At 48.1% G+C, this 13,857-nt stretch overlaps 2 protein-coding genes across 2 annotated transcripts; both read right to left on the bottom strand.

The window, feature by feature from the left end:
• Positions 1-25: 25 nt before the first annotated feature.
• Positions 26-7,087, bottom strand: Pmar_PMAR001127 (ATP-dependent RNA helicase A, putative; the record flags this gene model as incomplete). Its single annotated transcript, XM_002780488.1, has 28 exons — positions 26-167; positions 221-467; positions 515-606; positions 659-756; positions 987-1,112; positions 1,160-1,250; positions 1,591-1,642; positions 1,696-1,780; positions 1,831-1,926; positions 1,972-2,100; positions 2,335-2,466; positions 2,512-2,634; positions 2,992-3,121; positions 3,176-3,306; positions 3,357-3,480; positions 3,863-3,984; positions 4,181-4,265; positions 4,512-4,608; positions 5,077-5,203; positions 5,431-5,553; positions 5,601-5,727; positions 5,775-5,863; positions 6,076-6,130; positions 6,405-6,503; positions 6,606-6,656; positions 6,706-6,796; positions 6,842-6,907; positions 6,958-7,087. The coding sequence occupies 28 exons, from the start codon at positions 7,085-7,087 to the stop codon at positions 26-28; spliced, it is 3,060 nt and encodes a 1,019-aa protein (XP_002780534.1).
• Positions 7,088-8,658: 1,571 nt separating this feature from the next.
• Positions 8,659-13,081, bottom strand: Pmar_PMAR001125 (hypothetical protein; the record flags this gene model as incomplete). The annotated part of the gene is made up of 20 exons (XM_002780487.1): positions 8,659-8,878; positions 9,149-9,281; positions 9,329-9,431; positions 9,475-9,564; positions 9,609-9,700; positions 9,796-9,851; positions 9,898-9,962; positions 10,009-10,071; positions 10,117-10,223; positions 10,273-10,366; positions 10,414-10,498; positions 10,544-10,625; positions 10,678-10,794; positions 10,845-10,916; positions 11,151-11,220; positions 11,418-12,146; positions 12,341-12,424; positions 12,691-12,753; positions 12,796-12,897; positions 12,965-13,081. The coding sequence occupies 20 exons, from the start codon at positions 13,079-13,081 to the stop codon at positions 8,659-8,661; spliced, it is 2,544 nt and encodes an 847-aa protein (XP_002780533.1).
• Positions 13,082-13,857: the final 776 nt, after the last annotated feature.

The following is a 13,857-nucleotide window of genomic DNA, read 5'->3' as shown; positions in this document are numbered from 1 at the left end:
CACCGAGACAAACGAGCCTCGAGCCTCACCTCGAAGCCCTATCTATCTTGGCGCGCTCAGTGTACTGGACCCACGCCTGCTTTCCCGTATCATGCAACGCGAACTTTGGTGACAGCGCGGCGGCCAAACAAGCCGTCAGTAGCTGCCACTGCTTCACCGCTGGTGCTCTGACAAGAATGACCACCACTAAAATGACGCATGAAGTAGTAGCTCAGCTTACTCAGTCTTCGTAGCGATCAAAGCGGGGCCCTTCTGATAAACGAAGTCCAGGAGTTGTCTTCGTGTATTGCGCACTGCTACAAGACTTCTGTTGTTGTATCCACTCCTCCAAGCGAAATCGGAAGCTCGCTGATGGCCGTAATTAGAGTAAAGCCTATCCCATTGCTCGAACACCTCTACCAAATGGGCGTGGTCCGAGATGTCGCTCACGGCGTACCCAAACATCATATTCTCCGGCTCCAGTTGGGCTGTTCAAAAAATTCAAGTCCCTAGATGAGTTCTTCCATCAACTCACCGTTGGGAGGTGTATCCTTATCCTGGACAGACAGAGCACTTGGATCTCCTTGACAGAGCATAGCAGCTATAGTCACTGCCTTGTCAAAGACGCTGATGAACAAAACTAGAGTTAACAGCACTCACGAGGCAGTGTTGTACTTACCCTAGTATGAGAGAATATATCAAGGACAAGCCCACAGGGGGGTCCGCTGGAAGGTCGGCGAGGAACACTCCGATGTCCGATAGCTTCCCAGTGTTGCCCTGAAGAAAAACAAAACACCCTAGAGCCAACGAGTTTGTAAATATACAAGGTATCCAGGGTCAAGATATCCGTCACTCGAAGACTCGAGAAAAGCCACAGTCGGGAGGTGCGGGTGAATATTTTTCCAATGCTGTACGAATCACAGTTATTCATAATACCGTCAAAGAGGATCCAAGCCTCTAAAATTCGGCAAAAAGCAACTAAAGTAGCCGAAAAAAAACGCCCTCACCTCAACAGCTCTCATAGTCATCAGTTTCTTGAGCGCATCTTCAACCGCTTGAGGTGGCGGCGGATCAATGCAATTATGCAACACATATCGAGGATCTCCCAAACGTAGTCGTAGAATAGCCAATATCTAAAGCCCAAGCCGTGACCATTGGCTCTTCTTAGCTCCACTCCTACTGGTTCCATCATCTCGCATCTCATCATCTCGGGCATAATGTGTTCCTGCAAATGCTCGTATCGGGCCTTCGTAATCAGGCGAAAACAGAACCTACAGTGCGACAGTGGGAAATATGCACATGTTCATCAACTACGCGTGTTAGCGACAATATGAAAAGTCTATTAGTTACTGTACATTTCTACCCGAATTCGAGTCTTAGTTTCTATGAGCCTCAAGTAAACTCTGAGCCACGCTTCGACTACTGTGCGTGCTTTTTTCATGCAAATGCATGAAATTTTGACAATTCTCGGCCATTTTTTCATCATTATTTCTCCCTTTTTCGGCCATCCCGATTATAATGAGATTATATGAATATTCGCCGTATTAGCCGAGAAGTCAAATTTTCATACATTTGCATAAGACAAGCGCACACACAATATACGCCACTTACCCGTCTCGAACTCGGCCACATCGTCCACGACGTTGCTTGCAGTTAGATTTGCCTATCACGGGAAGGAAAAACTATCGAACTCTAGAGAACCTCATTGTTGCTCACCAGCCCAGGAAACGTCCAGACTGGACATTTGCCGTTCAGAATGGAAGTACTTCAACTTGCACTTACACGTATCAATGATATAAACCTGATCGAGGGAATACCAGCACTCAAGTGAACTATAAGCCATAGTCTCACCGCGTCCTCAATAGTAAGCGAAGTTTCCGCAATGTTGGTAGACAAAATGCATTTCCGTCGTCCAGGTGGGGGTTTTTGAAATACTTTTTGTTGGTCCTGACAATAAAAACTGTTGTCGAACGTTATAGAGATGTACCCTACCTCCGGTGGGATCTGTGAGTGTAACGGTAAGAGGTCGAAGATAGCAGTGATCTCCGGCTCCTGTCTCAGCACCCATAACAGACCCTGGATGGACGGCCAACCGGGCAAGAACACAACAACAGCTCCACCCTAAGGTAAGCACATTTCACATTATATAAAACTCCAGCAACATCGAGTCAGCGAATAGACACTTTTCAAAAATTTCCGAGGCACGCTCGAACTTGGTGGATAATTTCTCAACAGATTTGGACGATTTATGATCTCAAATTACCCCACTGAATCCTCACGATCCACCTATAACTGTATTCACCAATAATGAAGTCGACTTAGCCCTATACGAAAAATCGATTCCCATAGGCTCACCTCGACACCATGTGTATGTGCCGTCCACTGAAGTATGCTTACTATAAGATGAGTCGGTAGCTCTCGTTCGTCAATAGACTCAACGCCTTCAATCACCCTCGGTGAGTACCCACGTCCGAGCACTTGCCGAGACTAAGAGAAAAACTCATGCGATACCAAAATCCTTTCTCCTCTCACATTCATGTTGCAATTAACCCTAAACATGGAGTCCCCAATGGACGAACTATTCGCCTGAGATCGCCTGAAGTGAGGGTCGTAGTCGATCAATTGACATATGTCTTCAAGATAATAAGTAGTGACCTGAGCAGGACCACTGCTAGCGTACGCGAAAGCCGCAGAACAGAGGCGACCACACACCACAGGAGTGAGGGAAAATCCAAGTGAAATTCGCCCGTGTTGAGATATATGTTTGGTTCTCTCAGCTGAGCTCAGGGGTTACCCCACCTTACTATGAAAATTCACCAACGATCTCAGGAGTAGAATCGCACAAAAAAATCAATAATAATTTCAAACGTCTCATGAGCGTATTTTTTCGCAGCCTAAAACACTACTTCGTAAGCGTGAAATGATAAATTTTCAAATTTGTCCAGAAAAAATCAAGCCCTCGGTGTTGGCGCATATCGCGTCTGTTAGGAAATCTCAGTTATCTCTACTCACCTGATGTTGCTGTCTTCTCACATGCAGTGTTTGTCTTCCCTCCGAGAGTCCATAATACCAAACGAAATGCTCTACATCGGCAGTAGCACTCATGAGGACAATACGAATTCCCGTACGGCCAATCACATGACTGAAATCGAAAAAAAACAATAACGTAAGTGTGACCAAGTAAGCAGCAACGTACCTCTTCAGAATTGCTAAGAGAAAGTCAGTTTGAAGGTCGCGTTCATGTATTTCATCGACAACAATATGCGAGATGCCTTTCAGCCCCCGACGTAAACGTCTTAGCAACGTTCCCGTCGTGCAGTACTGGATCTACCACATGAATAGTCTTGCGCGTGCGTGCAAATATCACCACCACCTACCGAGCCATATGGTCTCTGAGGGTTCTTGGTATCAAACCTCACGCTGTACCCAACAGTGTTGGCACCAACCACCTCGCCCCTTTCCGCGGCCACTCGAGCTGCCACAGAGATAGCGGCAATCCGTCTGAGGACAGAACATACCATACGAATGGGAATGCCGAATTCATCAGTGTAGGACAATATACGCATCGTCAACCATGCACATTGCTGACAATGAGAAAATTTTGGTTCCCGTATAAATTTTCCAAAAATCGTGCGCTAAGCTCCAACATGTGATGAAAAAACTCCTGAGATCAGATTAAGACACCAGATATATATATATTCCAACACTGGGATTTGACTTTACCATCACACAGGAGTGCCAATGCTATTTCATCACTACCGATCGCTCGGATTCCATACCAACACGCCTAGGAAATATCGCTCCGCCACACTAACAACTTTCCCCTCAGAAAAATGAAAATTTCTCTTCGATGATTCCAATAAACTTGTTCCCTCCCTCTTACCTAGGTTGCGTAACCACCACGTTACAGCTCGTCGCTCTATCGTTCATAATATAGTGATCTAGTATAAACTGCGGCACCTGCGTCGTCTTGCCAGACCCAGTAGCACCCGATACCAGCACGACCTGAAGTGACCATGAACATACTCGAACGTCTTGATCAGTGTTGGATAATATGCACATTGTCAGTGACAATACGGAATGTGTGAGAAATTCTCATTCGCTTCTGTTCATTCCTACTGTAATTCGTATATAATTAGCGAGGAAACTCGTAAGCTCAGCTGAGCAGAGCAAACAAATATTCCAACGCTAGTTTCCATACCTGCTCCTGGTCAATCATGCTCAACAACTTGTCTCGAAATTGGTCCACGGGAAGCTCCTCTCGGAAGGGATGAGACACCAAGTACCTACGTCGACCGCCCGTCAGTTCATCCTTTTCTTCACTCAACAAGCCCGAGGAAAACCGCCCAAATTCAAGCGCCAGTTTCTGGTTGTATTCCCATCACGCTTTTACTACTACTACTACTACTACTACTACTACTACTACTACTACTACTACTACGACTACTTTCACCACAGAAAGCTTTCACTTCGACTATACATTGCAAAACTTTCATAATGACCTTCGAACGTAGAATATGCATTTCAGCTACCTTTGCCTCTCAGCCCTCTCCTCCCTGGCTCGGCTGCTAACGGTCGCCTCCGATTCCGTTGGGATGATATCAACTTGCTTCCAAGGATCGTAAGTGCCTACATGACATGCATTATATAGAGTAAGATGTGATCAAAAGATGGTACGAAATTGTGAGGGAAACATCAAACGTTATGCAGAGAAATACCTACACAATTTTCAGCGTTTATATGTCATTTTCGAATAACATCAAATGTAGTAAAAATGTGGATCAGTTGACAACGATTTCATAATCATCAAGTCATACCCTCAACATTGAAAATTTTGTCTCGACCATATCACTTTGCACTCCTGGTGTAGGCAAAACGCGGTATGCGGTTAGAATACAGAAACAAGTCCGTGACATATTCGAACAAATATAATCATGTTCGGAGAGTATCTATGAAAAAAAATTCAGATTGAGCAATAGCTAGGAATTTGGGCTGCCACACGAAACTGGGTCCTCAGATCGCGCATACTGTACGCAATTATCATTTCCTATCACTTCGCCAAACCAAGATGAATCTCTATATAGTAATGGTTCTCACCGTTAGGCTCCTGCCACTGTATTGATTCAATATCAGGCCCGCTTGTGATAGGACTCGGCTCTACCCTCAGACACGGCAGGAGCTGTACATATCGCTCAGTCGGGGGAGGGGGCGACGGCAACTCTATCTGATACACTAATGCTCATCTCGGCCAACAACAATAACAACAACAACGACCAATAAAAACAATACTAACGACAATAACAACAATAACAATAATAATAATAACAACAATAACAACAATAACAACAATAAAAGCAAAAAACAATACTAGCAACAATAACAATGACAACAACAACAATAACAACAACAACAACAACACTAACAACCATAACAACACTAGCAACAACCTACATTCCACTTCCCCAAACTCGTGAGAATATCATCCACGATAGGCTTAGGCAAGTCCGCGGGTTTCGGCATTGCATTAGCTGACGTCCGCTGCATTTGGTTGGTAACTCCATTACTCATCGTCACCTACACTACCCTTTCTCCCCGATTCACCCGGCCCTCACCCCACTTACGCTCTTCCCCGTGTTAGCCGATATAAGCCCCTTCTCATACAGAAAACTACAAATGTCCAATGCAAGATACTGCGACGCTGTTTTCTTATTGCTAGCCGTTTCGCTGAACTGCAGTCGGAGCTCTTCACTGAGCACAGCAGCATCCAGCCAACTCATGATCGCACCGTGCCTTACCCTGGTACTGTTTGGTTATACTGTGCCGTCCATCCCGCTGTAGAGGGCTGCTTGGGGTTAACAGGACGATATGTGAAACCTGTCGGCATCTGAGACTCCAATATTAGCAATATAATACCACACCCTCGTCTATTCCCGAAATCCCTCCGTCACCACACCACGAACGTTCCCATCAACTTCCTCGGACGAGCTCCATCAGAACGAAGACCACGTTACAAGATAATAAAACGAGCAATTTCCATAGCAACGACAGCACTCTGATCACCTTGCAGTCATTCAAGTGATCTCCCATCTACACTACCTTCCTCCTCTTCAGCCACTCAAACACAGCTGCCTTAGCATTATCAGAGTTGTACCTAATGCTCACGATTTTACTCTATAGATGAGAAATTATGCACGTAGTCAAAAAAGGAAATTCTGTAAATTTCTACTGAAATTATCACAATAGAGTTTCACCCGTTTTACGTGAATGGCGTAAAACTCCATGAAAAACGCAATATTCGCGGTGATATGCAGTAGTCGTGGAATATGTTTTTCACTAGTGTTTTTCATATCACGGCCTGTGACACTTCAATGTATCGAGGAAACTCCTGAGCTCAGGTGACGAAACCAAACACTGTGCCCTATTACCCTGCGGGACCATCTCGGAATACCACACCAATTCCAGATCCTACCGTACCGCCCGGGGAGGAGGTCGTCGGTGGTGTGCTTTGATCGCTGCATTCATACCTAGCAAACCATTCTTGATCAATCGAAGTCGATGAAAAAATTTTCACCAAAACATGAAATTTTTTCCACGAAATTTATTGCATTCCTTCTCCCCCCTATTACCACTCCATTGCCGCCGTATCAACTCCTTCAGACTTCTTTCCTTTCCTCTTACTAAACAAGCACAGTTCCGTACGCCACGTACTACCCGCCCCAGCACTACCTCCCGCTAGCTACTTCCAAAAGCTGTGAATCTCCCAAGAGCCGCAGAACCTTCAAACACGCTTCATCGGCCGCCTTGGCTTTATTCGCACCTGGACGGTCATTCAGGATCAACCACGGTTGCTCTACATCACTACCTGTTCCCTCAGCAGTTTTCCCAATGGCTCCAATACTGGCAATGCAAATCCACGGTGCTGTGGGGGCTGACAATACCACTCCTTCGTCAACTCCCGAGCTATTGAGGCAATACTACCGCGTCTATCACAGTGGAGGTCAAGCTTGAAGCCTTTCTTCTGACAATACTCATACAGCTCTTTCCTAGGCCTCCCTTGAACATAGTGCTCTACTGCTACTTTTGGTGGTGAAGTGGCGACACTACTCATACGTTATCGTGCCCAAAATTTGAGCAAATTATCAAACATTCAACTTCTATCCGATCACCCAATACTTTTCTTTAGTCTTTTCCTCTTCACCCCATTAGCGATATACGTAACACAGAAAAGGAAATGACACTGGAAACAGCGCATCAGTTCAACCGTGCTCAACATCTTCTTCTTCCCTACACTACCCTTTTCCCTATATCATGCCTTTTCTGCCTCGCAGTCCCCCTTGTTGGCATATGATCATCCAGGTTCCGCCTCTTACTCTAAGTTGGTACCATGACTATCGATATCGATGCCAACACATAGAAGGCTGTGGTCATGTCGTAATAAAGAATCCTATGAGAAAAATCCTACCGACTCCGATGATATGGGATTTTTCTCATCCCTTCCCTCCGTCTTTCTCTATTACAAGTGAAGACTAAACAAACACAAGAATCCCATTGAACGCCCGTAGCGTCTCGATAACCCCTCAAACTACTAAGACCGACTAGGATGACCAACAGTTGAGATCCGACAACTTTCGTTGTCGCTTAACGAGTTAAAATGCCATTACTACTTCTTTTAATAGAGCCCACACCCAGCGAAGTCGGCGACTCCACGTCCCTGTAGGAAGCGTGAGATTTATCCTTCGGTACGATGGGCAACATATACCGTGTGCTCGGAGAGAATCCTTTCGGACAAAGCTCATTATACTAACTAAAAGCTCAGGGCTGTTCTGACAAGGTTAAAGCCCTCGACTACTTATCAAGAGGCTCATATAGACCGGCAAGGCAAAATGCAAGAATTGGATCAACGACATAGAATCGTCTCGAAATGGCTCGGTTCATACCTCCCAAATAGTGTAATGGTAGAGCACTTGACTTTTAATCAGATGATCTCAGGTTCTCTCCGAGCACTTGTCAGTTTAGTAATTAACGTCGTAATTTCCTTCTCAGTCAGTGTTTACCACGCCTCACCCTCAGAGCGCTGCTACGAATACAATCTGCATTTAATCACTCCCTCCTCAACACAACATTCTCATCCATCTCATAGACTTCCACTTTGAACTACCCCATCAGCATTAGTATAAAGCAAGGACCTTCACGGTTGAACCTCGCCAGTGATAGATCAGAACAAGACCGGTATGTAACAGACTTGTCTGAGGAGATCATATTCATACGACTAGCTAAATGTGTGCAGTGCGACTAGTAGCCAAAAAGACGCACCATATGAGGCACATTGAGAGATGGATGACTGTCAAAATTGTACATGGAAAAATTCGCATCGAATCGTGACGGAAATCACGGCTCAGCGGAGATAGTATGCACTGCGTAGCCCAACGTGACTCGATCCTCGACGGGACTCGTCTGGGAAGATTCCGATGGCAGACTAGGCCGAGGAGTTACTTGTAGTACTCTTCCCCAGCAGTACAACAGAACAGAAGAAACGAGTTCTTCGCAACATAGGTAAGGAATAATGAGTAGTCGAACAGTCGACTTGTTGATGCTACAAGACTTAAAATACATTGAAAGGTCATCAGAGGCATGCGGAGACGCCAGGACCAACTAGTGAGTTCAACTACTCACGAAAAATCATCTTGCCACCGCATCTCTACGGCTAGCGGCTATATTGTCGAAGAGGGCGTCGACTTCGTCGAGACTCAACATGCGTTTAATAAGGCCGGCGGAGTTCCTTGCACCGAGTGGGCGGATCTGGTCTTTGAGGAGCTCAGGTAGACTCATGAAGCCGCCAGGGAGCCTTTCTTCAGGACCATCGCAGGAGTCCAGTGCTCCGCGACCTTCACCACTAAATCTGCGCGTCCACGTGGGAAAGCGACCGCGTACTTGAAACGTCATAAAGATTCTAAAACAAACTAATCCGAGGAAAATCATGCAGCGACGAGACGACCATAACAAGACCAAACTGGCGCCCCATGGGTGAACACAAGAGCCTTCTTGTGAGAACTTCATTCACCTTCGCATGACTGTATTAATTATCAATGCCGTGCAAGAGCAATTCTCTCCCACTTCGGCGAAGCTGAGACACACTTCGAGTTGACACTGCAACAGTTCGCAAAATTACTTACCCATTGGCTCGACGGCAGCATCATCGTTAAGGGCTTTATAGAGCATAAACGTCTCCCTCGTGAGAGACTTCAATCGACTACTGTAGTCACAGAGCTCATTGATGCCAAGGACCCAAACCTCAAACGCGTCTGAGGGCAAGCGTGTAGCAGGGGCGACCAGAGACTGCCAAGTTCACTCCTGTTCGGTAGGACCAAATCCAGGGCGGCTCGAGAGGCACCCTCACGAAGAACCAGAGATATACACCATCCACTCCCCTCTCCACTGTGAGGCTTGACTCCCTGCATACAGCTTCCCAGTGAATAAACAAGACCCTATACTCACCTTATCAACCTGGCGACTTCCTGGCCAGCTCTTACCAGTAGCAGCCATTCGACGATAACACTGTGATGTCTCCCCGAACTCCACACGGACCTGCCCCGGTCTGCCACATCGTCTCGACCACACAGATCCCCTACTATATCGGCTAGCTGAACCATCCGATGCCGCTTGGTCCTCTCAGGTGCCGCAGGGTCGTCCCACACCAGCCGCCAGGAACCACACGGCGAACCTGTCAAGTTCAGAGAGCACCTCCCGGGCGAGCGAGATTGCAACTTAGTATTCTGAAGACCCGTCGATGCGGTATCGGCTGACGCGAGAGCAGACCAGCCCTTGAGGGCAGTTTGCCCATGGACCACCCCTCAGCCTTCAGCAGCCTGCACCTGACAGGAGTACATCCTTCCGGCCCAACAGAGTCGTAAGCCTCACACAAAGTCATTCGACTTCCGCTGAGTCGCCGAGGCCACACAGGGGCTGCCAACAACAGCGCCCAACTGAATAAAATCGTTCGGTCCTCAGTACTGGCGCCGACGACCTCACTGGTTGACTCCTGCTCGTCTCTGCTCTACCGCACTTCTGGGAACTGCCCGCAGAACCAACAGTCTGAGCAACCAAGGCGTCCATCTGCTACTCGGAGTAGCTGTTCACCTTCAATTTAAATGCCGCAGTCTGCGCTTGCTGAAGGCGTGAGACTTCACATTCCATACTCGCGTACTGTTCTTTGACCGCCTCCAATTCTTCCTCGATCTTAGCCACTGAGGACTCACCGGTCAGCTGCAGTAGTGCGTTCGCAACTGATGTCACTTTGTTTTTCCTTCACAGCAAGAGCCTCTGTCGCCCTATCACGATCCTCCTGCATCGCCTCAAGCTGTCTGGCCAGCTCCTTCTCCTTGAAGGTCTGTTACAGGGCCTGTTGTAACCCGTCCCTTCTTGGTGTAGCCTCACCCCCTCTCTCGATGCCGCCATCACAGTTGCTGCTCTCGTGAGCTGCCTCTCTAACGTGGCGACCCTTTTGCACTTCGTCTCGTACCTGACTCGGTCCACTCTAACAAATGACCACGAGGAGTTTCCCTACTTATTCAACAATTCACTATACGGCGCACTATGCTCAACCGCTAGTCGGAAGCTCTGAGTCTGGACACCCACAGTGACTGCATCTGAACTGTCACCCGTCCAGCTAGTCAACTCCTCTGATTCCAGCACACCCACTGCAAGGCCTCATCTGCTCCACCATCGCCCTCGACGCATCCAGGATCAGCTGTCCTAGGTCTACGGACTCCACCTTCCCAAGAGCATCTCTCATCAGGGAAGCCCAGCTAGCATCATCTGAGTAGCGCCAGCAAACCTCTTCTACTGGTGGCCCTGTCGACTCTCACCCAACGCTCTTGTCACTCTGCTGCGGGCCATGAGCTCATCAAAGCAGACCTGCAGCCTAGCCCCAGTGCCACCTGTATGCCCGACGCATAGTCCATCACAAGATCGCCGTACCTATCTTGGGACGGTGACACCACGTACGGAATCACCAACGATGCCCACCATAGCAGCAACAACGTTATGAAATTGCCGCCGCCCCACATCGCTCTCTACTCCAATCGACTGCCTCAGCATCTCCTCATCCTTTGCCATCATATCTATACGGGTGCAAGCTTCCCTCAAACCCGTTGCCACTCGAGGCAACTCACTCTTATCACCACCGAACTCCTTCAGAAGTCTCGCCAACCGTAAAGGGCTGTGACAACACCTCTTGTAAAGCTAACGTGCATACCACAATCAGCAGCGAGTCGCCACAACCATCCGAGCTACTTGGTTCAGAAGCCTATCTTTGAGGTGCCCCGGGAGAATACTCGGCTCCGGCTCCCCGCTCTTGGACTCTGTGCAAGAGGATAGGTCCGACTCCTGTCAGTGAGGAAGTACTTGTGTGCGTCTCGATCACTGTCTGACAATCTCACCTCCACTTGCACTCCGTTATCTTGTAGCTGAGGACGCACCTGTACTCTCTTTTCCGCCACCACAGTTTGCCGTTGAGTAAGAAGTGTAGTCATTTCGCGGCCGGAAGGACGAGCGGAAGACTCCGGACCATTTGCCGGCTCCACTGGCGTCATCTCAGACACGGCAGCCAGCTCAGGTCCACTATCAGTTCTTTGAGGTGGCCCCGCGAGGCTGGTATTATCGAACGAGCCAAGCCGCGCGTTTCCTCCGATCTCTGCCGCTAACGTCCCGGCACCCACATAGGTTCGATTACATAAGGATGCAGTCTCGCTCAGTTGTGAGGAGCCGAGTGTTTGATTCGAGCTCAAGAGGAGCGTATCAGATGAGCGCTTCTGGGACAATATCTCTGCCTCGTCTTCCTCCTGGACGGTCAAGTCAATCAGATTGATCTCAGCAGTCTTGCCAGCAAGGTGCTGGGAACTTGAACTGCCGCTGGGCGAGGGAGAAGCACACGGCACGTCCTCGAGAAGAGCAGAAACTCCTCCCTCTTCGATGGATTCACCAGCGGCAAGATCATCGCCGGAGCCGTGGTCCAGGGAATCTTCTTCCTCTTGCAGTTCCGTCGCTTCCCCCTTGTCCGGATCAACAAAGAGCTTTATAGTTTCCAGACTCGCATTAATCACATCACCACTTGGCCGAGCTTCTCTCTTCTCGATAGAACCTTCAACGTCAAGGCATGTGGCTCTGTTCTGAGAATGAGAGGCGGCATAACATGCTACTCTACGACGTCAGAGAACTGTCCACGAGCGAAAAATAAATGGGCTGAGCCGAGAATCGAACTCGAGACCTCTCGCACCCAAAGCGAGAATCATACCACTAGACCACACAGCCAACGAAATCCTCATAATACTCGTGGGTATAACCCCAGATAGTATCCACCAACCTCGTGTTTTCCTCCATACTCACGGAACCACAAGGGTGGCTGCAAAACCTCGCTGGTCTTGAGAGGTTCTGTGCATGGAAGCGTCTGAACATACTACTTCACGACGATAGATTCCTAACGGCTGAAGCACTACGCTCGAAAATATACTGCAATCCGAGAAATCAGCCTTTGACGAGGTCGATGGAGAAGCTGTGGGGAGGGGAAGCGTTTGCTTGGTTCTCCGCATATGTTCGTATATGATGTTGCAATAGTCCTCTCCATTACTATCGGTGCCTGAGCTGTCATTCGGCGACCTTATTGCTATTAATGTACTTGTTACTAGCCCGTAGCAGGTCACGATGTCCTAGTACTTCTATACTAGCAGCCACTGTCCCAAGACCCTTGCCAAAAGCCTGTACCGGCGGATTCAGTATCTACCGCTCATGCGAGGACCAGTAGCTGATGAGACAACCTACATTAGCTGTTGAGACCGAGTCTTCGAAGCTCTCGTCGTGAGCAGCGCTGTAGCGCGAATATCGCGGGAGGGGGTTTTCCAATTCCTCGACAGACATCTCTGCCTACCGAAATAACGAGCCGCTGGGACGACACGGGACAATGCGCAGTGCGCCTTCATTAGTTTCGCACCTTAGACTCTTTCCAGGACGGCTTGATAACGTCAGGAGATTTCACCGAAACATCATAGGAAGCTTTCCGACGTAGTTGCTTATACCGCTCACGCACTTCCATGAGTCGGCTGGACATTAGTAAAAACTGTCCAAATCGAGATTCACCCACAAGCCTAAGGAATCATCCGACAGACAACGAGACTGCACAGAATGTGGATCATCATCGATCCGACATCTCACAGACCGATGACAAACTATGAGAAAGCTATAAGCCCTGCTCACAAATACAGGACCATCTTATGAACAGGGAAAGCCTTTGTTGTAGGCCGATCATAGGTCGCAAAACACTGGTTAATTTCGCACTTTACCATTGTCATGCACAGTACACTCTGCTGGCCGACCAGCGCTCCTACCTTGACCAAGGAATCCCTGCGCTGTCGTTCTCAGTCGGTATCCTCCGGAAATCCATCACGGCATGCACCAAGCTATCCTCTTGCAAATCCCAAGCCGATCAACAACAATCGATGTGTCAGCAGTAGAGATGACTGCGGCATCATTCTGGGGTTCTGAAGCTGCCGCAAACACCGCATACCACAACTTAGTCAGCTCGGCCTTGTCCACTTCGAATAATACGTAGTCGAACAATCGTCTACCAAAGTTTCCTGTTAAGCTCTTTCTGAACAAGCTGTTGTTTTCGCTTTCAGCACCACTGAAGCTCCCGTGAGATGATGATGATGATGTAAATAGCTCATAAAATCCCCTTTCCTATGCTGAAACCGCTACCCAAGGCGTTCATAATTAGCTCGAGTCCAACTACTGTTTCTGCGCTTTTCTACACATACCGCTACATTAGTCGAGGAGGGTATGTGCACTGCCGCTGACACCGGTACTACTTTATTCATGCCCTGAAGA

This window comes from Perkinsus marinus (genome assembly GCF_000006405.1).
Source record: "Perkinsus marinus ATCC 50983 genomic scaffold scf_1104296944404, whole genome shotgun sequence".
NCBI lineage: Eukaryota > Perkinsozoa > Perkinsida > Perkinsidae > Perkinsus > Perkinsus marinus.
This window is presented reverse-complemented; position numbering and strand designations above follow the sequence as displayed.